This window comes from Drosophila guanche, unplaced genomic scaffold (assembly GCF_900245975.1).
Source record: "Drosophila guanche unplaced genomic scaffold, DGUA_6, whole genome shotgun sequence".
NCBI lineage: Eukaryota > Metazoa > Arthropoda > Insecta > Diptera > Drosophilidae > Drosophila > Drosophila guanche.
Window position 1 is genome coordinate 4,293,976 of NW_022995751.1, and position 26,536 is coordinate 4,320,511.

Here is a 26,536-nt window from a genome sequence, read left to right on the forward strand (position 1 = left end):
GGGCTGGGGATCGGGGCTGGAGTTGGGGCCGTGTGGCCGTGTGGCCGTGTGGCCGTGGCAAGAACGCCAAAGAGAACAGAACCAACTTAGACACAAGGCAACAAAAAAGAGCAGCGCGATTTTTGCACCGTTATGCACCCAATATGGCGGCAGCACCACAAGTGAGACAGATAGCAGGAGGAAGAGAGCAGAAGAGGGAGACACACATGTGACTGTGGCTGCGGCTGTGGCATGGACCAGGCCTGTGCTTGGTCTCTGTGCATCTGCATCTCCATCTCCAAACTGGCCACAAGACTGGGGACAGGAGTGGAGTGCGCTGCACTGTCTTCACTTGACTGCCTCTGCCACTGCCACGGCCGTTGTCATCTCCTCCTCCTGCCGCTGCTGCTGCTGTTGCTGGTGTGTTTGTCTATCTGGTTGTTTGCTGTTTGTTTTTCTTACGTTTTACGCTTTTCGTACAAAAAGAGCTTCGAGTGTGTGTGCATTGAATGCGCAAGAAAACAGAAATTACACAGTCGCCCAATGGCCGCGCCTTAGTCCAATTCCCGATGCCCGATTCCTGGCCGATTCGGTTCCCCTTCCAGGTGCTTAGAAACCAAAAAAACGCACACTGGAAAGCTAGAGGTCTGGACATTCCACAGCCAAGTGCTAAGCAGGATCAATGACTGTGTGCCACACACTCGACAGAAATTTGCTAATCATTTTTACTGATGATTATTATTATTATTTCCTCCTTTTTTTATTGTATTTTATTGTTGAGTATTTTTTAGCTACCGTTTTGTGTGGTGTTTCTTTTTGATTTGCACTCGCGCCGCGACACTTGTTTCTTATTTTTTCAGATTTGTATTGAAATCCAAATGTTTTGCTTGGCTTTTGCTGTTTTGGGTGGTTTTTGTTGGTGGGGCCAAATAGTGCAAAGTGCAGCCACACTACACGAGAGTCGTCTGGATCGGATCGGATCTGATCAGTCGGATCGGATCGGGTCTCTGAGCTTGGGAACGTCCGCACGGGTACGATGGTCAGCACGAACTGAAGAGGAGCCCGGCCAACGACGGACTTAAAGAACTAAGACAAGCAGCAGCCAAACCGCAGTCGCCGTCGCCACCAGCAGCACGCCGACGTCGGTGGCTTAAAAGCTCTCTTTTGCTGAGACTAAAGTCAAAGTCAAGGCAAATGGGAAGGCAGGCAGGCAACGGCTTGAGCGCTCAGCTTAAAACGAAGCTCTGCCAGACACGACAAGTGCCGACGATGACTCTTCGCTTCGTCGCAGAGTGAGTGTGTGCTTGTGGTTGTTGTTGCTGCCTGCTGGCTGCTGCTGCTGCTCTTAGCCAAGGTGTTACGGTACAAGGTATGGCATTCTCGAACGTTGAGATTCCCACTAAAGCTCTACTGAGAGCAGTTCTCTTCGCTTGACTCACCCTTTATGCAGACACCTTGCTCTTACTGTTGTTGTTTCTGTTGTTTCTACTGCTGCTGCTGCTGCTGCTCTCCCTCTTGTGGCTGTTGCTATGGTGGTGGCCTTTGTCGCTTCTTTTACTTCTTCTTCCTTCCTCTTCCACTTCGTCTTCTGCTTACAGTATGTAAATGTGACCGCTGCTGCGTCTTGGTCATGGCATCCAGCGTTCGCCCCCGCCCTCGCCTCTGACGCTACCGACGCTGTGCTTTATTTGTTTCTTTAATTATGAGTGTCAGGTCCGAAGGGGTGTGGGTGTGGGAGGTGAGAGTGCTGATGCTGGTGCGAACGCACAGATTAAGAGAGATAAAGAGCGAAACGTTTATACACCTACACACTCCGGTTCGTTCTCACCAAATGCAGTTCTCGGCGACGAAATTAACCGTTTTATTTGTGTAACGTTGGAGAGGACAGAACTCATGTTGCAATCCATCCGCATGAGGCAACGCTTTATGGATTCTAAGGAGATCATCCGATTATGGGTGAGTAGGAGGGGTAATCCAACGCACTCCATTTGGCAGAGCCGAAAACAAACGATTACAAATGCCTCTTCCCTAATTGAATAATGCTCATTGCCCACAGCATCGACTGGGGCCCGGACCTGCCTTCATTTCCTTGAGCAGTGTGTGACTTTGGCTGTGCCTCTGCCCCTTAAGTCGTTGAAGCTCTTTAAAGTTTAAAATTATAATTTAATGGTTTTAAATTGGTCGCTTGCGGTGTAATTTTCGCATTTGAGTTCATTTTGTATTAACAGTTTGGTTTGCTGTCAGATTTCTCAGACTCCCCAACTGTGGGATGCGGGGTGGATTTTAAAGTTCCACTAAAGGAAGAAGAACGAAGGAAAGAAACCATATAAAGGGGTATACTTTAAGTTCAATAGTTAGAAATCCCACAGAATGCTTAAAGTGTCACCTAATCCATTTCCGCGGCATCTTTCCCTTTTCAAACTCTTTGAAAAACCCTCGCACACACTTCTGATAAAAGACAGAGCCATATAACCCCCATCCATCGGGGTGTAGACCTCGCAGATTGTGCCAAGTGGTCACTCAAAAGCCTCATTTTGATCGTTTTTGATTTCACATTCAATTTTTGTTGCTTTTCTCCCCTTCTTTTGTTTCTCTCTCTCTCTCTCTCTCTCGTTCTTAATTCAAGCAAAAAGAAAACGAAATAAACAACAACATTATACAAGAAATTGCTTCGATTTTGGTGAATTTTCTGGAAGACAGAAACTTAATTCGAAGATTTATTTCAAGCACCGGATGGAGCTCTACACCAAAAACAAAAAGAAGTTGATTGTCCCGAATCGAAAATGTACATAAATCTATATGGATGGGTGAGATGTATGGGAACATGGCCATAATTGACGCTGATTGTTGACGGTTGCTTCATTTGATTTATACGCGTTTTGGTGTCTGCCGTTGGGGGCAATGGAACCCTAAACCAGAAGACGAATCAATCAAGAACAAGGAAGTCGTTGAGGCTGGGAACTCTTTAAGTGCACTAGAAACTGTACTTGAGAGCAAAAGTTATTGGAGGGGACAACTCGCCAAGCGAAAGCCACAACCGAAGCTGCCACCCCACAAGAAAAAGGATCAAATATCTTGAGGAGACTGCTCTAACTTTTAGCATCTTGTGTGCCATATACCAGGGGAAACTTTTTTTCCTGTTCAAAACCATGAAATTGTTGTTAATGCTGCAACAAATGGCAGCAACATCAGCAACACCACCGGCAGTCGCATCCACAGACCATCATCGCATTAGGAACAATGAAAAGCAAAAGTAAATCGAAATCGTAGCCAAGACGAAGCTAGTGCAATGGAGAAATGTTCCTCATCATCATCTCTTACACCCCTCCTCCATTAACATGGAGATCATGATCATCGCTGAGTGTTGAACAATTGAAAAAATGCTTTTGCTCTGCTCTCGGGGCAACACGTGCCAGGTCTCTTGTCTCGCCCCGTCTCGTCTCGTCCCGTCTTGTCTTTCTCTCTCTCTCTCTCTCTCTGCCATCGATCTGCGGCAACAATCTCGAATCTCGAGTGCGCCGGTGTACCTGTCGCTACTGGCGGCTGCCCCTGCCACGGCCACACAGTCACAGAGCTTCAGCCTCGGCTATAACTCTTGCCGTTAGCTCATATCATCATTGGGGGGCCGCATACGGCCAGCCCTGCCCTACAAACACACATGCAGGTCCCCCGAAAACAGTTGCCCGTTTCGAGCTGGGCTGGAGATCTTAAACTTTCATTTATACAATTGTCTTCAAACTGTGCAGAGCTTGCCTCCAACCCACTCTTTGTTGCTGCTCCGAAATGAAAGTCGGAACAAAATGGATTTGCTTTTTGGAATTTCTGTTCAAAATACAACCAACAAAAAAAAGAAGCATTTTATGCTGTTGCTGCTGCTGCTGCTGCTGCTGCTGCTGGCTGCTGTTTGTTCATTTTGGGCCACTGGCGGCGGCAGCATTTGGTTTATTGCAGTTTTCATATGCTGCTGCCGCCTGCCACAGTTTCGCGGCAGCCATGTGCCAAAGGAAAGGCCACGCCACGCCATGGCACGGGCACTTAGCCACTTTACCACTTGGCCGAAGAGCCTTACCTTTAGCCAACTTTTGTCCAATATCTCGTTAAATCTAAATGCATTTTTTTTTCTCTCTCGTTTTTTGGGGATCTCTGATCAACTTTCGCCGCAGAATTTTTGCACAGAAAGAGAGACAACGAAGTTTGTTCTCTGCCCATCTTCAGCACACAATCTCAATGCCCATCCATCCTCAACCCCATCCCTATTCCTGGCTGGGTCATTGAACGAAGGTCTTTTTTGGGCTGCACAAAAAAAAGCGAAAAACCCAAAACTGGTTATTGTTTTTTTTCGGTTTTCGCAGAATCGCACGCAGCAGCAGCTGCCCAGGCCCAGGCCCAGGCCCAGGCCCGAGCCCCCATTAGGTTGGCCCCATTCTCTGTTGGCCAGGAACTGGGCTTGGCTCTGGTCCACCGGCAGCAGCACCCCTCCCCCGACTAGGCTTCTACACTGTAAGAAATGCCCAAGAAGCTGCCAGCACATGGCACTGGCTGTGAGTTGTTTGCTGAGTTTTCTTCAGGTGTAACATGTTTGGGTATTTGGCTTCGTGACAAATATGAATATTTTTAGAGTAGCGAGTGGGCTAGAGGGGGAACAGCAGGCCGCAGTCCGCAGTCCGCAGTCACGGGCTGAAGACCCATCCGCATCTCCAGCTCCAGCTTCAGCTTCAGCTTTAGCTTCATCTTCATCCCAACCCAGCCCATCCCCACATCCACATCAGAGCACCGCGAACGCGGAAGTATTTAACGTGTTTGTTTGTCCATGCCAATTCCAAGCCTCGACTCCAGCAGCAGCAGCAGCAGCAGCAGCTCTCGATTGTGGTCTGTTCGTAGTCTTTGGCCAGCTTTTCCTTGGGTTCTTTCATTTGGGTCTCGAGTTTGGGTTTGGTGAAAAGTGTTTTGTATGCAAATCATTGAAATTACATATTATGGCCAGTCGTTTTCCACTCGTAAGTAGCAGTTGGCCTCAAACCAATCCACAGACATGCACCATGCACCATGCAACCAACAATGTTGCAGCAGCAGCAGCAGCAGCAGCAGCACTGAAAGTCCAAGCAGAAGCCGTTCTGCCACAGCCACAAAAGGTGCACTGAAATGTTGGCAGAACTGTGAAGACTTCATATGGCCAGTGGACCAAATGGAGAGCGGCTCAGGCTCAAAAGCAATTGGTTGTGCAATGGCCAAGACAGATCATAAATTCATTACTGCAACAACACTTTGGGGGGGTTGAGTGGGAGTGGCAGCTAAGAGGCAAGAAGTGCGTTCAGAAGTTCAGCTTAAGTTAAGCTTGAAGGTCTCTTTGGTGCGACTTTCCTCCTTCCATAATCCACCGAAAAACTCGTCTTATTTGCTGAAAATAAAATCAATGGTTATCCTTAGAAAGTGCCCACCGCATGGCCATTAGGAAATGCCAATCAACTGGAGCGGCATTCCTAGTCTCCGTCTCTCCCTCTCTCTCTCTGTCTTTCTTGCATGCACGCACAGCAAACCCGCGGGGCGTATGCACAATTTTCCAGAAAATAGTCGGGTGTACGCCGCAAGGGGGGAGTGTCTGGTGGTTAAGTTGACTTTAATTAAAATGACAGACCATTAGAAAACTCTTTTGCCCAGATGAACATTTTTATGACTTGATTTGGAGCAATTGGAAATTGGAAATTGCAATTGGGCAAACGTGCGGTTAGCTTGGGGCTGGGGAACAGTTGCATTTCCATTTCCATTTCCATTTCCTTTCTTGAAAACTGATCATTACAAATGCACAGAGCAAAGAGAAGTCAGTGAAAACTTTTCCCAACTGCTCTTGCTGCTGCTGTTGCGGTTTTTGTGGTGGTGCTGCTGCTGCTGCTGCTCAGAATTGTTCCACCTGACGCTTTCTACGTTAGATTGAATAATGCCACAGATTCATTAGTGCCCCGCCTGCTGCATAGATCGTCTGCCCCTCTCTCTCTCTCTCTCTGGGCCTGGGGTCATGCATTAATTGATTTGTTTCGTAACCAAAATTAGGTAATGCAAGACCAAAGAGAAGAGAAGAAAACATTTAAACGCTTAAATCTTCTTCGACGCTGGCACTTCCGACAGGTGCAGGGGGCAGGGGGCAGGGGCGGAGGGGCATGGGGCACACGTGAAAGTTCATAAACGAAAGCAAAACGTAAACTAAACATTTGGTTCGTATCGCTGCTCATTGTCATTAAACAAAATGAAGCAGAACCGCCGCGTTCGAGCCATGAAAGGCTTTGAGCGCGTCCAAAAAGGGTGGAGAAAAGCGAGGAGAAGCGCAGCAGGCAGAGCAGCAGCAGCAGCAGCAGGAGGGGGTGCCACACGCACACACCACGTGAGGCAGCAGCAGCGCTTCACTAGCGCAATGATCATTAAATGCCGAAAAGGTAAAAAATCACCAAGAAGGCCGCACTCTGCTGTATGATGCGAGTGGATGTATGAATGAATGAGTGAGTGAATGAATGCCAGGGCTAAAGTCAAATTATAGGCAAAAGCAAAACTAAAACTTTAATGTTTCGAATGCTACGTTTCATTTCGTTTCGTTTCGTTTTGTTTCTCGTTTTTCATTTCTCCCCATGGGGACGTACACACAAACTGCGTGTGTGTGTCTATGAGTTGTGTATATTAAAAGTGAAAACATGTAAAGAGTCAGTCATTGGCAGCAGCAGTAACAGCAGCGAAAACCCTTTAAAGCCAAATTGGCATACAAATTGCGTATACGTAATTTTAATTGATCATTCAAGCGATTCAGTTTCTTGATGCTCGCTTTATGTAAGCATTTCTTTCTTTCTATTCATTTCGTTTCTTTCGAAGCTCTGATCTCGCATTATGCTAATTTCGTTGTCGCATTTAGAAGGATTTGCTGATGAGGGTAAAAGTTTGACAGTCACACATCATTCACGCAGCTGTCTGGGCGACGGAGAGTGTCAAAATCCAGCTGAGTGGATTACCTAATCGTTTTTGCATGTCTCTAATGCGAAACAGTAGCTTTCTTTGCGTATTTATGGGCCTTCTTAAATGAATAAAGGCGCTCTAATAATCCGTTTAGCCTTTGTCATATTCATTTCCTTCCCATTGATCTTTACACCTTTGAAATATTCGCGCAGAATCTTTTGTGCTGGCAACTTGAAGTGGAGCAGGTATATTTGATCTTAATTTCTCCCCCAAGAGCTTCACTTCCTTTTCATTGAGAGCTCTCCATTCAGGCGCACTTGAAGCCAAGAAGCACGCCAGTGAAAGTGCCTAAAGACACATTCAATTTCGAATAAATTTCGCTATCAATTAATAAAACTTGAATTCGCCATCACGTGAATGCATGAATGAGTCGAGTCAAGCGAATAAACGGGCAACAAATGAATGGCCAAGTTCCGAGAGCTCTTTCCTGTCTGCTCTACTGGGGAAAGATTAATTGCTGCAGCGCTGAGGGGGCATCATTAACACATCATTACTGTCCCACCGCCGAAAAACTGTAATGATTACTTTGGATATTTTGAATGGGGGGAATTCGAATGAGGTTTGCAGAGACTCGCGAAAGCGAAGGTTCGTTCCCTGCTTTCAAAATGTTGCCAGGCTCTGCATCAGACCAGAGGCAGACCCAGGTACCCATCCCAACCAACATCCCCAAGCAAATCTCATGCTGCGTAAGCGTTTTAGCGCCCAAGCGATGAAAGTGCTCAGTGCTTGAGACTGTCTCTGAGTCTTCTGTGGACGCTTCTTAGTGGCATTTCACCGTGTCGCGGCATGATGCTCAAAATGTGAATAATAATGGAAACGAAAAGCGTGTAAAACATTTGCGCAAAATCACAAAAATCAATTGGAAATTTTACTTTCGACGACAAAACAAAAAAGTTTCAAGATCCAACAGACGAAACGGAGACAGAGTCTGACTCTCAGATGGAAGGCGGAAGACTTTGCAATGTCGAACTATTTGCACTGTCCTATGGGTATGGGTATGGGCATGGCTGATGGCTGATGGAGCATCAGCGAACTGTAATTAAATTTCTTTTCATTTTGATTTTCACCCTTGCCAACTCACAAGTCATTCCGGCAACCCATGAAGGGTTTAACCAAAGAAAAGACTTCAGCAGCAGCAGCAATGAATTTGGCATTTGGCCAAAGAGGGATTTGGCAACCAGAAACGCAAAAACTCAAAAATTTATCATGAAATAGCTGGGGAAATGGGGAAATAATTATCCAAATCATTTGGCTAAAAATAGCTGCAATGCGGGAACGAGTTCGAAGAACGTGGAGGCACGTTCCCTGCTGCCTGGCACTGCCACTGCTGTCTCCGGCTCATTGTCCTGCCTGGGGCTGCAGTGCAGGATTCCCATTCCAGCTCTAAGTATTCGCTGTTGCTTTCAACATTTCCGCTGCTGCAACTTCAATTACTTTCGAGTTGCTGCTGCTGCTGCTGAAAATTTGCATATAAGCAGATGGAACACATGAATTAATATTTGGCTATTGGCCATATTTAGCTGACACAACAATAGACCGACCGCACAGCGACCATGTCTATGTCTATGTCTGGGCAGGCAGCCCCGGCCTTTAGCCATGTGAAAGCCCCGGCATGTGGAGCGGCATTAATGATTTCTCACATGCGGTACGAGTCTCCAGTTGGACTCGAAATGGGATACAGATGCAGATGAAGATGGAGCTGTGCTGTGCTGTGCTGTGGTGCGTAGGCACTGGGCTTGGATCTGCTCTGCTCCGGTCTGGTCTGGATACATTGACCCAGTGGACAATTGGTATGCAATGTGCGGCACTTGTCAGCCTTTGGCTTTCGTTTTTGTGTTGCATTTTTGTAGCTTGACAGCCATTTGCCAGCTTTGGCAAGGTTTCCTTTCCTCTAGGCTCGAACATTGTCAACATTGAGCGCCTTTCACCACACCGGATCGCCCGCCTGCTCGCTGAACAATGCGTTGGCTCCACGACTCAAATTAAAAACCAATCAAACCGATCGATGGGAAGTAGTCGCTGGCCCATATCGGTGGGAGAAGAACACACAAAATCTGGCTGTTTGTGGACCGACTTAGCATACATTTGCATAAGCAGTAAAGTCCGAGACATAACTGTAAGCATAATCAAACGAGCGCTTGATAAATAACTCCCCAAAAATCAAGCGAGCGCAGGCCCCGAGATCCAAGAGAGTGATAGGGCGACGAGGGCACGAGGTTGGGTCAGGGTTTTCGATTTTCATGCATTCTAAAAGCCATTTGCATTGGAGATGGACGTGAAGCAAAGGCAAGAAATGAAATATATGCCATGGCAGATCGGCAATGCGATTAAGATATCAAACTCGACTTCAGCGCCGAAAGAATGCCGTTCAAGAAAGATGAGAGGCGGTCAGCAAAAGAGTGCCACAGATGGCGGAAGGTCTAGAGATGGGCAGTTGGAAAGACACGAAGAACGAAGAGAGAACTTCAAGAGAGTGCTAAGGCCAAAGGTTACTCTTGCACTAATTGGCAACTAATTGAATGGGGAAACTAAGACAAAGCAAATGCAGATGGAGATGGTAATCCTTTCTCCCTCTCTATCTTATCTCTCAGCAGATCAACTGCTTAACTAGTGCTGCTGTTGCTACCGTACGCTGTCATCTCTAGCCCAACTCCATTGAAATGGAAACTGACCAACTGACTGACTGACTGAGTGACTGACAGGCACACCTTGTCTTTAGAAATGGCGCACAAAAGAAACACATGTCTGCTGCTGGCTGGCTGCTGGCTGCTGGATGCTGCGATGTGTAGCTGCTGTCCAGCGTTGGAGTTTGTTCGTTCATTCGCTCGCTCAACGAAATTGACTTTCTCCATTCAATATAATTAATAGTAATATTTTGGATGCTTTTGCGGCACACACGTCTTCAGAATGGTAAGCATCTCGGGCAGAGCTGCTACTTTGCTTACTGCCAGGAAGTAATTTGTTATTGCCGAGAGGCATTAGCTCTGCAATGAATCGAACACTTGAGTTGCACGTGCACCGCATTGCCCATGGCCCGTGCCTCTCTCCTGAACAAATTTGCACCGCACCATGGGGCGTATGTGTAACAAGTGAAAAGTCAAACATTCCAGCCACTAAAGCCACTCTCTATGCACTGCCAGTGGGAGTGGGTTTGGTGCTGAAATTTATGACTCTGCTCCGCTCCATTGGCTTCTACATCCAAGACGAGATCATCATCTTCCCTTTGAGATCTTTGACATATGGTTTTGTATGCAAATGATTGTCTTCTCACTTTCAAAATAAGTCTGAAAGCATATTTAGCTGATATTTTAGGATGACTTCGGTGGCTTTTACTTTTGCCTTTGCCTTTCGTTAACATTTCGCCCGGTTTGGCCCGGTCCGGCTGAAATTAAAAGTAGTTTAGTTTGCTTGTCAGCCGCGCTTCGCTTCTGTTTTTTATCGTTTCGTTTACATAACGGCAAAGAAAAAACGACACAAAATTAGTTTAAATAAAGCCAAAGAGGCAACTATCAAATATGGCAAACCAGGCACGCACTCGTCACTTGCGGGGCTCTGCAACTCCAACCCAATGTGTGAGCCATGAATGATGTGCATTGGCAAAGTCCGAGTGAACATTTCACGTTCATTGACATGGCTAATGGCTCGTGGCTCATGGGCTAATGGCATGTAGGGCTGAAACAGTTTCATACATGGCCACGTCTCCGTGGCGTTAAAATTAAAGTTTCGCCGGCACGCGTTTGTTTTACCAGAAAAATTGTTTGCTCGAATGGGTAGGTACTTGATGTCTCTTGTTTTATGTTATTTAATGCATTGGCATGCACAAATTAAGACTCGTTATAATTGAAGGGGGGCGGGTTGCTTATATAATCCCCTAACAATTATCTAATTCCGCGCCAGAAAGAAAGAAAGTGGCACATGACGAACCTCCCCCCGCCCGACCAATTAGACAAGTTTTTCCAGCCAGTTTTCTGTTGTCAAATTAGGGGCCTGCTCGCTCAGGAGATCTCTTTCGTGTTAATGTCGCCGCCGCCGCCGCCATTGATCTTCCAGCGGCGGGGAGCGTGGTGGGGGAAATGGTAATGCTTAACGGAAACTTCTCCGGCCAAATCAGGGCCCATTTGATAGGCAAATAAATATTCAATGGATTAAGTCACGGGCTGTCGTGTGTGTGGGTTACACACATACGCCAGAGTATTACAATTTCACACACTTTCGCACATAAAAAGTGGACGCACGACTACGAATCGCAAATGTTTTTATATGCATATTAAAATCTGGCGAAAAACAAGAGCTCCAGCTCGAGCTCGAGAGCGCAACTAACATTTCACTTTTGGCGCAGAGAATAGGAATGTGCCTTTAACGTTTCACGGTTACACTGGGACCATAAAATGTGGGCGCACTCTTCGGCCCGCGGCAGGCGCTGCAACAAGCATTGACCAGGTCGTAAAAAAAACCTCGTTGCTTGCTGGCACATTCAAATTTGAATTTCAAATAATGGCGCCAGCGCTACTTCAGCCGCACAAAGGCTGACTGTTGCGCCACATTGCTTGAAAGCTTTTTAAGAAATTAGAGGTGGAAAAGCAGTGATTTTACTGTGTGCGATGTATCGACATGCTTTTGCCAATCAGAAACATTTGTTGCACTGTTTAGCCAATGTTATCGAATTTTAAAATGCATGTCTACACAGGGTGACCATTTACGGAATATTATAATTGTTTAAAAAAGCTCAGAATTCCGATGCGCCTTAAACATATTTCGCTGTGCGCCCAGTTTTACCAAAGTGGGCAAAGAGCTTATAAAAGCCTATTAATGGTTAACATTAACAAACCAACATTTCATATCAAATTCTCCAAATTAACATAGTACTTAACATAACAGTAGCAGTAAGCCTGAGTGTTTTTACGAATTGTTTAACAGTTTTCGGCTTCTATTACCTGCCTCTCCCACCCCTCGCTAACAATGAGCTCTCAGCAGCAGCGCTGCCTCCCTTTCTCACAGCTGCCCAACGTCATTCACACATATGTACACCCACATGCACTCTTAGCACAGCTCTACGCTCTGCGCTCTTGACGAGCAGAAACGAAGTCTCGCTCTGGCTCTATGACTCTACCCATACACTATTGTCAGCTCTCTGCCCTACGCATATTTATGCAATTAGCTGCATTCACACTGCGCTCGTTTCCGACCGCCCACCTGCTTACGCTCTCATTCTTATCAATGCGATGGTGAGAGATAACACGAGCGTAAACGAGGGCCAAGCTGTAAGCTGCTTTGCCTCTTTGGTCTTTTCGGTCCCCCCTCCGCTATCAGTAAGCATCTTCCGGTCGCTAAGCGAAGCGGCTGCGGGCCGAATTGTTCTGATCGTGAAAGCAGTGACGTCATTATTTTTTTTGCGTGTGTGTGAATATTTTTTCGTTTATTTTTTGTTGTTTCTGCCAAGAAATTAAATGGTTAATTCATGACGACTTGAGGTGTGTGTTATGTGTGTGTAGGTGTATGTGATTTGTGTAAAGTTACAACAAATGAAGCAGCGAGAAAATAGCGAAAGATCATAAAAGTGCACTCGCTTTTGCCTTTTGTGTGAGGTTTAATTATTTTGGTGTTTTTTTTTGTTGTGATATTTTTGTTGTTTTTTCAGTTTTTCCTGCTAAACAATTATTTGGTTAATTTATGACGACTTGAGCTGTGTGTGTGATGCAACATATAAAACAACATAATATCCAACAAAGGAATAAAAGAAAAGCTGCAGCAATAATATAAAAACAACAAACAGGTGAGTCTTTCTGTTTTGTTTTATTTCTTATTACTGCTTTTTCGAATTATATTTAAATATTTTCTATGACAATTATTATATTTTATGCCATTATTATATTTTCGATTTTTTATATATTTGATTCAAAGTTTTCCATCCCTTTTACCGCAATTAAACATTTAAAAATTGCGCCACCAAACCTGCAGCCGCACAAAAGCTGCCACTTATGCCAGCCTGAAAGCTTTTTACAGAGTCAGAGGTGGTAGAACATCGGTGTTACTGTATGCGATATATCGATATGTTTTCCAATCAGAAACTTGTTTTTGGTCTCTTTTGCTCTCCCAACCAAGTGTGATCGACTTATAAAATGCTTGTCTCCAATTTTCTCGTCTTCATTCGCCGTGGTCAAAAATTCAAACAAGTCGTGTTCTTTACTCTCCCCTCAGTACCGTTCGAATTTAAATATTACGAAAGGTAAGCCGCTCATCCATTTATTATATAAAATGTGTGGCACCATATTTGGTACAATTATTTTCGTGACACATTGATTCGCCGCCTATCTTCATTATCTGACTGGCTGACTTGCAATTTATAACCAATTGATAAATAAACCACATCACCCTGAATCGCTTAATGTAAATTCCGACACTGATATGTTAATTTGTGAGCTGTTTGAGCGAATACTCTGTTTAAGCTTATGCAAAGCATAACCCCTGCCCTGTCCTCCGGTCTACCCACCAATTACCTATTTTCGTGTTGTTGCTGAACTTTCCCCAACAGACAAGCCCATACATATGCAGAAAGCGACACACATGCAAACACAATCATATATACATATGCAGCGGCATTTTATATGCAATTTATCGTCTCTCGCGCAGCCAGCCGGTTTGGGGCCAGACAGATAGAGAAAGAAAGAGGGAGAGAGATAGAGGCCGACCGGCTGGATGGATGCTGTTGCCTTTACTTTGCTTTGCGTTGTTTTTCTAACCAGACAGACACGTACCCCATTCGAGAGCCCATCACACCTGTATCTCTACTCGCCTTTAGGTGCAAAGTTTATTATCGTATTTACATAGTTCGACACCTGAGAGACCTTCTCCTATACAAAAAACATATCTATAGATTGTTCGAGAACATCTGAAGGAGGGCTCGTATCGCGATAGTTGCTTTCTCATTGCCTTAATACTCGTTTTTAGTGTTTATTTACCCCAATGTCAAATCTTATCGTGTATGTACTGTATGTACTGATATATTCGTGCAATGTACGAACTGCAGAGTCTGTTTGTGTGCCACAAAAACGGTAGTCGAGTGAAATTCAAATGGTGAAAGCATAAAAGCATATTGGGCAGACATTCACCGCCTTTCACCAATTTGTGGGCGTGTCCGGAGTGGCGTGATACTAGATCGCGCCAGTCTGGCATGTTTATTTATTTCAACAATATGTTATCCGATCGCTTGGGCAGCCATTCAGCAATGAATGAACAAGTCAAGTCGGCAACAAAAGCTCCCGAAAAGAATCACGCAATTATGACTAGTTATACAATTGGACGAGAAGATAAGGAACGCAAAACCGCAGACAGACGCAGATAATCACCGAAGAACAAGCCTCCCAACCCATCGCAGACGTTGGCGGCTTCATTTTAAAATAACACATCGCCAAGAGGTCACTATCGTTATCGATAGCCGAAACTTGCAAAATTAAGGGCGTGTTTTGCGCCACGCGCCTCCAAAAATGCGTATTTGTATTATCAGCTTGGCCATGAACTTAATACAAATGCCATCAAAAAGAAATCAAAAGCCTCGCCTTATGGAAAAGTTTTCGCAGCTGATAAAAACTAACAGATAGTGGAGAGAGAGCGCAGAGTGAGAGAGAGAGTCCCACCCACAATTGACAGCCGGCGATAACGATAACACTGCCACGCACTCCTGCATTTATTTTGTTTTGTGTGTTGTTTTACAAGTCGAATTTTTAATTAAAACGACTGTTTGCGGCACGTCAACGAGCTTAGAAGAGTGAGAGAGCAGCTAATCAGAGTCGGGAGCATTGAGTCTTATCTGCAGGGCAATCCAATGTACTCTGATTACGTCGATTGCGCAACAGTTGAACAGCGTAAAATCACTCCGATTGCAGTGGGAGCAGGCAGAACGAGCGACTAAACTAACGGAAAGCACATACAGTTATCAGTTACGGTTACAACGTCGCAGTCGCAGCGACCGCTTTTGTCCGGAGAGATTTTTTTGTTCAGTGATTAGTGCTAGCTTTCGTTTTGGTGACAATATTGTCTCTTTCCCAGTCGAAATTCATTCATAAATTTCCGCATAGTAAAATGTTTGCCATCCGCCGCACTGCCACACTGATGACTGCCCGCCGGCCGCAGTTGATTCGCGCCGTCTTCCAAGCGAACTTCGCCAGCAGCGCTGTGGTAGGTTCTATCCGGATCAAAGTTCACTTTGGCTCGCTGTCAGTCGAGACATCCATTCGATTCTTAATCACTAACTACCCATATCCCCTGCGTGTGTAGAAAGCAAAACAAGAAAAGATTCACGTGGAGAAGGCCATCAGAGAGAACTGTGTAAAAGTTAGCGAGGTGCGCACCACAACCACAGCCACACACATCTCATCTCATCGCATCCACAAGTTAATTCCTTTCTGTACTGTCTCCATTGTTCCAAAATTCAAGAGCTCTTTTTTTTGTTTGTCCGCACAGATGGCTCAAAAGATTCGTGCTGGACCCGTTGTGGATGTGCTGGGAGATGAGATGACCCGCATCATCTGGCAGTCGATCAAGGACAAGCTGATCCTGCCCTTCCTCGACATCGAGCTGCACACATTCGATCTGGGCATTGAGTACCGCGACCAGACCGAGGACAAGGTCACCATCGACTGTGCCGAGGCCATCAAGAAGTACAATGTGGGCATCAAGTGCGCCACCATCACGCCCGACGAGAAGCGCGTGGAGGAGTTCAACCTGAAGAAGATGTGGAAGTCCCCCAACGGCACCATTCGCAACATTCTCGGCGGCACCGTCTTCCGCGAGGCCATCATCTGCAAGAATGTGCCCCGCCTGGTCACCGGCTGGCAGAAGCCCATCGTCATCGGTCGTCACGCGCACGCCGATCAGTACAAGGCTGTCGACTATGTGGTTCCCGGACCCGGCAAGCTCACGCTCACCTGGAAGGGCAACGACGGCCAGGTCATCGATGAGGTTATCAACGACTTCAAGGGACCCGGCGTCGCCCTCGGCATGTTCAACACTGACGACTCCATTGTGGACTTTGCCCACGCCTCGTTCAAGTTTGCGCTGGAACGCAAGCTGCCGCTGTACATGAGCACCAAGAACACCATCCTGAAGAAGTACGACGGTCGCTTCAAGGACATCTTCGAGGATCTGTACAACAAGCAGTACAAGAAGCAGTACGAGGCCGCCGGCGTCTGGTACGAGCATCGTCTTATCGACGATATGGTCGCCTATGCCATGAAGTCCGAGGGGGGCTTCGTGTGGGCCTGCAAGAACTACGACGGTGATGTGCAGTCCGATTCCGTTGCCCAGGGCTATGGCTCTCTGGGTCTGATGACCTCCGTGCTGCTCTGTCCCGATGGCAAGACTGTCGAGGCTGAGGCTGCTCACGGCACAGTCACCCGTCACTTCCGCTTTTACCAGCAGGGCAAGGAGACCTCCACCAACCCGATTGCCTCCATCTTCGCCTGGACCCGTGGCCTGCTGCACCGTGCCAAGCTGGACGACAACGCGCCACTGAAGCAGTTCGCCGAGACCCTCGAGCAGGTCTGCATCGACACCATCGAGGGCGGTGCCATGACCAAGGATCTGGCCATTTGCATCAAGGGCAGCATCAGCGCTGTCGAGCGCAAGGACTACCAGGAGACCTTTGAGTTCATGGACACACTGGCCAAGAATCTGGAGGCAGCACTCGCCAAGAACGCCGCCGCTGCCAAGTGACTGGCCGAACCAGAGCTGAAGGCCTCGCACCTCTAAAAAAAACCACTCAGCGTCGCCTCGTTGCCCCTACTCTAAACACTTATCTACTATACATATACACAAATGTGCATGTCTTAGGCTTACTTTGCTGTGTCCTCGATGCACATTTCAATGTTCATTGTCTCTGCGAGACCTCATCCGCATTCAATATTCCCCCTTAACGTCTAACGAAAAAAGGAAATTTCAAATAAATGTATTTTTATACCGCTACAAGAGGCGCCCCCCGAGAGAGGTCTTTAACCCGGCCGCTAGACCCACCCACATAGGGCAGAGCATGGCACGTTATGTGTTGGTCCACTTGTTAGGCTTCACCCAAACCTTATTGGATTTGGCAGCACACTGGACCAGCACAGTCTTGTGTCGGCACTTGGCCAGTCATCATTGATACAGACGAGGAGCAGCAGCGCGCGATGGTGGCACAAACTGTCGCCTATGGCTACTTGCTGGCCTATGTGCTGACATTGATCTGCTACCCAGGCGACGCCTATCCAGCCAGCGCCAGCTACCGAGATTTGGATATTTGCAATCACTGGGATGGCAGGCGGCACTTCCTGGAGCTGGGCAGCCCTGCGGGGGAGCTGCATGCCCGCAATGTGACCAACACGGCGTATAGAGTGAGTGCCAAAGGCTAGCTCCAAGATCCATTCAGTTCAACATCCACTTCGTAGAGCTCTCCGCTGGGCTTCAAGAGCGATGCTGTGGCAGGGGATGTGTGGTACCAGTGCAACCTGGAGCTGGTCACCTGCGCCGAGTGCGTCATTCGCGTGACCTTTACCCACGCGAACTTCTCCAAGAGCTGCGGCAACACGGGCGGCAAGTCCAGCATGTGTCCCTGCGAGCATATTCAGTTCTCGGAGCCTCCCTACGATTCCACCATCTCCGGGCAGGAGTTCTGTGGCGATGGGAAGGTATTTCGCAGCAAGACACGAACCTTGCAGCTGAAGTTCTTCTACAGAGCCACCAATGCCCATGTCTTCTCACTGCAATACTTTTCCGAGCGTAAGTGGAGGATGGGAATTCCATATACTGGGAGTTGATTCACTCTTGGACTTTCCCTAGGCAACGTGAGAATTGTGAGTGGTTCGCCCAGGCAGTCGATCGTGGGCAATGGGAATTCGAAGTACCAGCCGCAAGTCATATCCACACCGTACTTTCCCATGCCGTATCCCAGGGATTATGGCATCGAGCATATACTCACCTGCGAGGCGGACAACTGTCAGGTGCGGCTGGACTTTACCGACTTTCAGCTGGGTCTCTCCTCCACCCTGGAGATCTTTGACTCCAATGGCCAGATGCTGGACTCGTACACGGGCGAACACTTTCGTCCGCCCATCACCATCAGCATTGGCAAGTCCCTGCTGCTGCAGTTTCGTGGCAATGCTGCCACTGGCGTGGGCTTTCGTGCCGAAGTGAGCTTCGTTTCATCCAAGCAGATCAAAGAGGAGCGCCTAGTGCCCTACACAGGTGAGTGTGGGATAATTGCTGGATTAGTTGTGCACTTGAAGGTCTGCAGGCAATTGTCATATTGATTTTCGGTCACACGGAATGGGGTTGGGTTTTTGTGTTCTATTTGTGGGGGGACGAATATCAATGTCAATGCAAAGCGTTTAAGTGGAAACTAGGTGAGACTCTCGCTTGTTGGGTAACACAATCGATTCTAGGTCTTTGTGTTGGGTGGTTCTCCCCCCCTCTAAGAACTGTTACCTAAATAGTTTTATAACCCGTTCCACAGATTGTGGTGGCATGGTCACGGGACCTGGTGGCGCCATCACCATGATGAACATGATTGAGAATGCCACAGATGTGCGGCTATTCGATTGCATTTGGATCATCAGGCCGGGCAACAATTACATGATGATGAAGACTCACATCTCGCTGCGCGTGGACGACTTCTATGGCATGGCAGCGCGCTCTGAGCTCACCATACGCCAGGGCACCACCTCCGACGGTGTGGAGATTGAGACTGTCATGTGGCCCAACAATGGACTGAGCAAGGAGAATCACATTGCACCCATACTCACGGGCTACTACATACGCCTGCGTGGGGTCTTTGGGATGCCCTCCAAGCTGGCCATTGTCTACAGCGTTTTCAACTATTTGAGTGAGTGCCGCAAGGGATCCTTTCACATCTACTATCTTCAATGTTTCCTGTGTCTTAGATTGCTATATTGGTTCGGAATTTCTGTGCGGGAATAACCATTGCATCTCCATACGTCTGCACTGCGATGGATTCGATCATTGCGGCGATGGCAGCGATGAGCCGGACACCTGTGAGGAGGATTGGGCCCATCTGCATCACGATCGTCGCTGGTACTCCCACAAGCCAAACTATTACTTCCCCAAGATGGATCAGTATCCGGATCTGAAGACAGCCACTGGCATCTTCATCGTCAGCACTTTGGGCATCTTTGGCGTACTCTCCGGCTGGATGGTGATCCTGTATCGAATGGGTGTGAGAGCGCGGCATCAGCGGGAGCTTCAGAGCCACTTGCAGACCATCAGCGAACTGCTGGATCGCCAGGATGAGGATCGTACACCGGATGAGCCGCCCAGCTACGAGGCACCGCCCGACTATGAGGAGGTGATCAAGATTGGAATGCAGCAGGAGCTGCGGGAGCCACGGCGCCAGCGTCGTGCCCGTCGCCAGCCAAGGGATCGCAGCTGCACTCGCGCTCCCAGCAACTGCACCGTGCAGTCCATGCTGCCGTTGCAGCACAGCTGCAGCCTGGACAGGGATCAGGATCAGCCGAGCACCTCAGCGGCAGCCATGACCCATGCTGTGGCCGCCACGGACACCACGCAGGATGCAGAACAGAGCCAGCAAATGGCCCAGCGGATGCTTTTGGCCACGGCCATCTGTGGTAGGTGAAACCCAGACGATTCCCAGATGATTCCCTCCCATTGCGGTGGCTAATTTACCCACAGAATCCAAATTGCAGGCACTGCAGGCACGTCTGGCCAGGCAGCAGCAGCGAACCAATCAGCCACGCGCCAATCCGTGGGGGTTTCAACGAGCCCGCCACCGTTATCCGCTGGGCGTGAACTACCCACAGCCGGTGGGTGCGGAGCGGAGGCGCAGCCAACGACGCCCAACAGTGCGGCGGACGATGGCACCGACGGTGCTTTCCGAGATGGAGGTGACTCTCTCAACATATCACTCACTCTAGGCTTGCCCTCCACCACGCTGGGCAGTCCACTCACCTCTGCCCAGCAGCAGCATAATCCCAATCCGCAGCAGGAACAGTCCCAGTCCCAGAGCAACTGCACGGAGCACACGTACCTGAAGCGCTCCTGGCTGCTGGTGCATCAGCCGCCGCATGGTCCGAGCTATCGGGTGCAGCGACTGCGGCACACCTTCTCCTCCCCGGAGGCGTTCACGCCGGCCCACGAGCTGCATCTGCCGTATCCGGACTTTCTCAGCTACGGCACCAATATGCCTCACGAGCGCAGCAGCAGCAACTTTGGCTCCGAACTCTCCCGTGATCCCTCCAGCTACAGCATTGGGAAGCGGGCACGACTTGGCGCCGCTGGAGATCAAAGCGAATCACAGACGGTGACGCCCGAAGTGGATTGCTCCAATGAAACGCTGCAGTCACCCATGACGGAGGAAACGTTGCCCCACATGCAGAGCGAGAGCGAGAGTGAGGCGGAGCAGCAAGTGTCCTGCTTTGGAACTGTTTCCCAGCGACCCAAGCGTCGACGTGGACATGTGAGAAGTCGATCTTTTAGCAATACTCGTGGTGCCGGCAGACGTCGCCTCATACAGCGCAGCTCCTCGGCCGATTTGCTGATGAATTATGCCACCATGGCGGTGTCCACACCGCAGAAACGAGGGGAAGGCTTGCAGCGTTTATTTTTCATATAAAAGAGGTTTGGAAAGGGAGTGGAAGTGGGATGGGAACGTTAGTATTATATAAGATCTGGGTGGGTCCTACTGGAGTGGGGAAGTCTCTATATTATATAATCCACTTGTGGAATAAAGCAAAACCCCCATTTAGTTAGCATTTTAGTTGATATTTTATTTATTTTATATATTTAGCGTTAGACGTGTAGCTTCAGCCAGTGCTTGTCAAACTGTGAGTTTGATATTCTCTGGGCTTAGTCGTGGGTATTGGGTGTGGGCGGGCTGCCTTAAAGGTGCAAAACAATCATACAAATCGTAGTAGAAACTAACAAAAATTCACACTTTCTATGCATTGTATATGTGGAGTACTATTTATGGTATGTTATGTACTATATATTATGCACTATATAGACGTAGTATATGATAAATAATACCAAAGCGTGCAGTCAATGCTGTGGGAGGCGCCTGCTAGCCAGGTTGCACGTTCCACGTTCCGATTTCTTCTACTGCTGCAGCTGTTGCTTGAGATTCTCGGCCAGCGATTTGCCCGTCTCCAGCGGCGCCACAATATTCCTCAGGCTGTCGATGCTGTTGCGCAACTTGGTGGCCTGAAATTTGCTGGGCAACTTGGGCGAGCCACCCACGGAGGCAAATGCAAAAGTTTTGTACTCCTGAACGCAGCCAGAATCATAAGAATTAATCGATTAAATATACATACAATATAGTGGGAGGGTTTTATTTGCAGCAGCAAAAATATCAATACTATTAATAAGAACAAAACAAAAGGTTTATAAACTGAAACAGCAGGCAGGTAGATGGGGGGTCAATGCTTCGATATAGTCAACAAATGGATTACCATATGGCTAGGATACAAAATAAGATTCTTCAAGGGGTATGCGTGTGGTGTGCGTGTCATGGGATGTGTGCCATAAATTAAACATGAAATAATTCCTCTGAGAGATAAATACCCAGTGGAAAAACTTAAATATACAAAATTATACATTTGAAAACTGGTGGACGCTCCAGCGTTAGTCCTGTCATGGATGGATGGGGATATCCCTATGTTACCTGATTGCCGCTGGGCGAACTGGCCTCGCTGAGAGTCGTTGGTGGCTGGCCCATGTATGACTGGAATGTGGGCGTGGGTCCGCCACTGCCATTGTCACGATTTCCGCTCCGTGTTGTCACCTTCTCCTGCAGCGTATTAAAGGTCTTGGAGAGCCACGGCTGCCAGCTGTTGCGATTGGTCTGCAGCTCGCTGAGTGTGTTATTGAGCTGATGGTTTAGATCTTGGTTCTTGCACTCGGCCTCCACCTGCGCCAGCTTGGCCTGGGCCAGCTCCAGCTCGAGTTCGCGTATGCGCTGCGAGGCGGCATTCAGTGGATCCAATGGCCCTAGTGGCGCCTCATTTGCATTTCGCATGGCATCCGTTTGTTGGATGGAGCGCCCTTCGCCGGACCGTGAGTTATCGTTGCCAAATTCATTGACTTGCCGCAGGCAATGCTGGCACTGGCAAACCGTTTTCTGGATGGAAAGGGAAACCATTAATCAGGTCTGATATCAGTCAGATGTCTGGAGACTCACCATCACTTGGCTCAACGTCTCACTGAGCGTGTTCATGTCCTGCTCCTGTCGCTGAATGATCTGCTTGTATTCCTGTATGATGCCGGTGTGCTTCTTCTCCTTATCCACAGCCCGCTCATTGGCCACGGCCAGCTGTTGTGTCACCGATTCGATCTCCGCCTGCAGCTTGCGTCGCTCTTCGCCGAAACGATTCTCATATATCTGCGCCTCCTTCTCCAGGCGCTCCTTGTGCTGCTTCTTCAGCAGGAACTCCTCCTCGTACTGCTTCAGTTTCTTTATCTTCCGCTCGCACGCCTGCTTCATCACTTTGCGCGCCTGGCTGGAGCTGCGGCACTTCTTGGGCAGCGTTACCCTGAAGTACTTCAGAATGCCCTCGAAATCGAGCTGCCGCAGGTCAGACTCACAGATTGACAGCAGTGTCACAGCCACCTGGAAGAGCACAGGCAAACCGTCCAGTAGGAATACGTCCAGCACGTGGAACACAAAGCAGAGCGGAAAGCGGGCCGTGTAGAGAGTGAGGAACCATTGGGAGGCGTACATGTGAGTCTCAATGCCGCAGGCCGTGAAATGTTCATGCAGCTTCGGCAGCTGATCCTTGATGAGCCGCTCCAGTTGATACAGCCGCAGATACAGCACTTCAAAGCCTGCCTTGTAGAGATCGCGTAGCCCGTAGTCATACATGAGGGCCACCAAGACACAGAAGGCATCTTCCTCGGGCATCTGGAGGTGACATTTATTATCGATTGCCATTCCAGAAATACTCAGAAATTACTCACATGCAGCAGCAGACTGGCTGCTATGAAGCTGAGGCCCTGGCAATAGCCAACCTCGCTGTCATGCACCGCATACGCCTTGGACACCTTGAAGAGCGCATCCTGGCCGGAGCCACCCGTCTCCTTGAAGCATTTGTGCGCCGGAAAAGTGCGATGGATGTCCCGCTGGATGACTGTCTCGCATTTGGTTTCCTGCAAAAGTTTCACAATGGAATTTACAGCGCAAAAAATTTAGAGAGCAACTCACTTTGGTGATGAGAATCTTGTACATGTCGTTCATCTCCACTTTGCCCTCGACGCTAGCCAGCTTCTGCCAGATCTTCTCACGCAATGCCTCTGGTACACCGAGCCGCACGAGCGGAGCCAGATTCTTGGGCCTCTTCTCGCTGTCCCACTCGCGCAGTATGGGATCCCATTCATCGAGCGTATCCTGCGAGCAGTCCTTAGATACCTCGCCAGTGCCGCTAAGGAGCGGCTCATCGCCATCACTGCTGTAGTCTGTGGGGCAATCATCCTCAATGGAGGCAATGGACGTGCTGCGCACAATGCGCGAAAGATTATTCATGCCCATCTTCAGCAGGGACGAGGAGGCTGCATGTGGGCCCGGATGATCCGTGATCTCCTCGGAGGGATCTATGCTGTTCACCTTCCAATTGAGCTCATCGGTGCGCTTGAGATGCAAGTAGAAGCGCAGCGTCATTGGGCGCTTGGACATGAAGTGATCCATGATGCGCATCTCGCTGGCCGACTGTATGGTCACTGGGGTTTCAATCACGAACCGAACGGGCTCCTGGATGCCACGCATCACAATGTCCACGGCCACGGTGAGATTGGTTTTGGACGTCTCTAGATTCAACTGCTCGAAGGCCTTCTCCTGTGCCTTCCACTCGGCTCGGATGGCATACGGCAGGCAAGCATTTAGCGCCAGATTATTCTCGGACTCTGCCGTTGCTCCACCACCACCAGCGGATGCTGCTGCTGCTCCTGCTCCTCCAGCTGCTGGTGCTCCTGGCGCTGTCACATAGCCCATGTTGAGCAGATCAATCAGATGCATATCCTTCTGGACAACCAGTTTGCCTGGGGCTACGAGCACCCCAAAACAGCGTTCAATGTACAGCGGCTGGAGCACATTCGAAGGCGTTTGCTTCACGGTAATGCACACTTCCTTATCCGTATTTGCGCGCAGCTTGAAGCAGCCCCGATCCCGGGGTACGGCTGCATACGAGTTCTTGGCCACCTTCTCGCGTATCTCCAGCGAGACGATGAACTCGTAGCCAGCCGTGTTGAGTGGATTTCCGCTCACATCCGATGTCACAGAGTTGGCCATGTCCACGGCCGAAGTGAGGCTGCAGCTCATGCTGGGCGGATACGTTTGGAATGCTTTCTGGAAGCAGGCTAAACAAAGGAATGCAAAACACAGCGAATGAGATCATGCTAGACCCCGCAAGATGCTGCTGACTCACCGCTCACTTGGTTAACCGCTTCGGGTATATGGCACCGAAACACATGGCACTGGAACAGAGCATCTCCGTGCAGCCATGTGAAGGCAAAGCAACCGTTCTCCGCCGTATCCACAGGACCGCGATAGTATAAAATAATGCTGGAAATCTCGTAGGTCGCTATAATCGTATTGCTCTCCGCGTCATGCAGCCTGCAAAGGGGATGCTTACATAAGTTGCCTGGATGAATCACACAAGAACCAATGGCGGGAGGGATAGCGAATTATCTACTCACACGACCAGACCATCAGAGCAGATGGGAATGCTGACTGTAATCTTAAGTCCCACAGACTTTGAGCCACTGTTCAGCTCGGTCATAATGCGATAGACATCTGTCTCCGATTTGGGTGCATTGATGTTTGCGGCACCCAGGTAGGTGACGCCCGAGAAAATGGTACAGCCCTGATCGATCTCTGAAACTGAAACAAAGGATTATTATTACGCAGACTAAAGCATTGTTTACTACCCACCCTCCTCGTCGGTCGTATCGCCTTTCTCTGGCTTCATGGCATCCTGCTTCTCCTCCACACAGGCAGGACTCGCATCAATGCAGTCATAGAACACCGAATGGCCCACGCGATTGTGTGCATCCGAGTGGGAGGCATCGTCCACAGCCTCCTCGCTCTTGGGCGTAAATATGTTGCAAGGAAAACGCATCTCGGCGTCTGTTCCTGTGCCAGTTAATGGCAGGGTCAGAGACTTTTGCTGTTGATTCGTTACACGCTGTGTCGCCTTATCGCCGGCAGCTGCAAAATTCACAAATTCAAAATGTTAATTGACAATTACGAGGAAAGTGCGCAACTCGAATAATAATAATTGAACTGAATTTATTGAAAGTTCTGTCTGCTGCCTGCCGCACGGGTGGGGGTTTACTCAACGTTTGTTTGTTATTTGTTGCCATGACACCGACTGCCATAGGGGGAGACCGCAGCTTTGCTAGATAAGATTGCAGCTGGATGGCTTTACTTACTATCGACGACTCGCTTACATTTCCAATTATTTGGAGCGCGCTCAGCTGGCGAGTGTACACAGTTGGCGCAGCGCACAGTGTCTGGCAGACGACTGAGCGCCCCAAATTGTAGGTACGTGGAATTTCTTTGCTTTCAGTTCTTGCTGTACTCACCTACACCACGCTCCAGCTCCAAGTCCCGCAGGGCGTCCGTCATCTCGTGCTGAATGTCGCTCAAGTTGCGATTGTGTGCCATGTCCAGCGTCGGGGATCGATCACCGCCTCCCTCGGGCGAGGACAGCGCCAGGGCACTCAGCGAAGTGGGCGGCTTGCTGGCGCCTATTGCCTTCGGCTCCTGGGCCAAAGCTCGCTTTGACTGATCCGTGGGACTGGCGACATTGCTGTCGGTGACTATTTCGTACTCCCCGCTGGTCGTTATCGAGGACTCCGATGACTTTGTGCTGAGATTATCATCCATTGTGGTCGCTCAAGTTTGCCTTAGGGCCGAGAGGGTTTACTTCGCTTTCCTTTTTCTCTCTCCCTCGCTGGGTGTTTGTGTGTGTGCGTGTGTGTGTGGAGTCTTCGTTTCGCTTTTTTGCAGTTCTGCAGCTCAACTTATGAAATGCGCATTTTCGAGCAGGTACACAAATCAATTTCTATTTCTGCATCAAGGGCAACATTCCAATCACTTTCGTTCGGTATCAATTAGGTTTGTTTTATTTTCAGCGGAGTAACGTCCAATCCATTGTGTCGCTTGTGCCACCGCGTAAATCGATGACGAATCGGGACGGTTTGGGGGCGTTGATTGCGTTGCATATATATGCGCATGTATGTGCCACAAGACCTACTTCTCTGTGTGTTCGTGGGGTGGCGCCTGGCGGGGTCAACAGTTTGCTACCGTCGCGCGGATGTGATCGGATAGGCACCCTTTGCAAATAGATTTTTCGTTAGCCGACACCAGACTCCTCTACACTCCACTAAACAGACAACTTTCGGTAGTTTCACCTGTGCGAAAGACACTGCAGCTTCAGTGTATCCCTCACACCCTCAGTTAATAGTTTTTTGGGTGGATTTTAATGATTTTTCTGCAATTTTCCCCAACTGTTTTGTTTACATATTTCCCACCTAGTGCTGTAAAACTTGCACATAATCAGAGGTGCAT

At 48.7% G+C, this 26,536-nt stretch overlaps 3 protein-coding genes across 8 annotated transcripts; 2 read left to right on the forward strand and 1 right to left on the reverse strand.

Annotated features, from left to right (window-relative positions):
* Positions 1-1,455: 1,455 nt before the first annotated feature.
* On the reverse strand, positions 1,456-26,474 carry LOC117586806 (rab GTPase-activating protein 1-like). Of its 2 annotated transcripts, XM_034277076.1 has the most exons (10): positions 25,549-26,474; positions 24,896-25,171; positions 24,661-24,844; positions 24,390-24,577; positions 23,174-24,321; positions 22,930-23,118; positions 22,154-22,873; positions 21,638-22,093; positions 21,078-21,240; positions 1,456-1,487 (listed from the first exon to the last, which is right to left on the reverse strand). In XM_034277076.1, the coding sequence occupies exons 1-10, from the start codon at positions 25,850-25,852 to the stop codon at positions 1,465-1,467; spliced, it is 3,651 nt and encodes a 1,216-aa protein (XP_034132967.1). In that variant the 5' UTR covers positions 25,853-26,474; the 3' UTR covers positions 1,456-1,464. The 2 variants fall into 2 exon arrangements, with proteins under 2 accessions (XP_034132967.1, XP_034132968.1); XM_034277077.1 differs by lacking the exon at positions 1,456-1,487 and having other exon boundaries at positions 20,724-21,240.
* On the forward strand, positions 13,095-16,935 carry LOC117586815 (isocitrate dehydrogenase [NADP] cytoplasmic). 4 transcript variants are annotated; one of them, XM_034277088.1, is made up of 3 exons: positions 14,991-15,150; positions 15,250-15,315; positions 15,409-16,935. In XM_034277088.1, exons 1-3 carry the CDS (start codon positions 15,055-15,057, stop codon positions 16,684-16,686), a joined length of 1,440 nt encoding a protein of 479 aa, XP_034132979.1. In that variant the 5' UTR covers positions 14,991-15,054; the 3' UTR covers positions 16,687-16,935. The 4 variants fall into 4 exon arrangements, with proteins under 4 accessions (XP_034132983.1, XP_034132979.1, XP_034132981.1 ...); XM_034277089.1 differs by having other exon boundaries at positions 14,992-15,150; positions 15,436-16,935; XM_034277092.1 differs by lacking the exons at positions 14,991-15,150; positions 15,250-15,315 and adding an exon at positions 13,095-13,201 and having other exon boundaries at positions 15,436-16,935.
* LOC117586808 lies at positions 17,059-20,734 on the forward strand. 2 transcript variants are annotated; one of them, XM_034277080.1, is made up of 6 exons: positions 17,059-17,339; positions 17,394-17,724; positions 17,785-18,189; positions 18,458-18,826; positions 18,885-19,586; positions 19,665-20,734. In XM_034277080.1, the coding sequence occupies exons 1-6, from the start codon at positions 17,136-17,138 to the stop codon at positions 20,588-20,590; spliced, it is 2,937 nt and encodes a 978-aa protein (XP_034132971.1). In that variant the 5' UTR covers positions 17,059-17,135; the 3' UTR covers positions 20,591-20,734. The 2 variants fall into 2 exon arrangements, with proteins under 2 accessions (XP_034132971.1, XP_034132972.1); XM_034277081.1 differs by having other exon boundaries at positions 19,651-20,033.
* Positions 26,475-26,536: the final 62 nt, after the last annotated feature.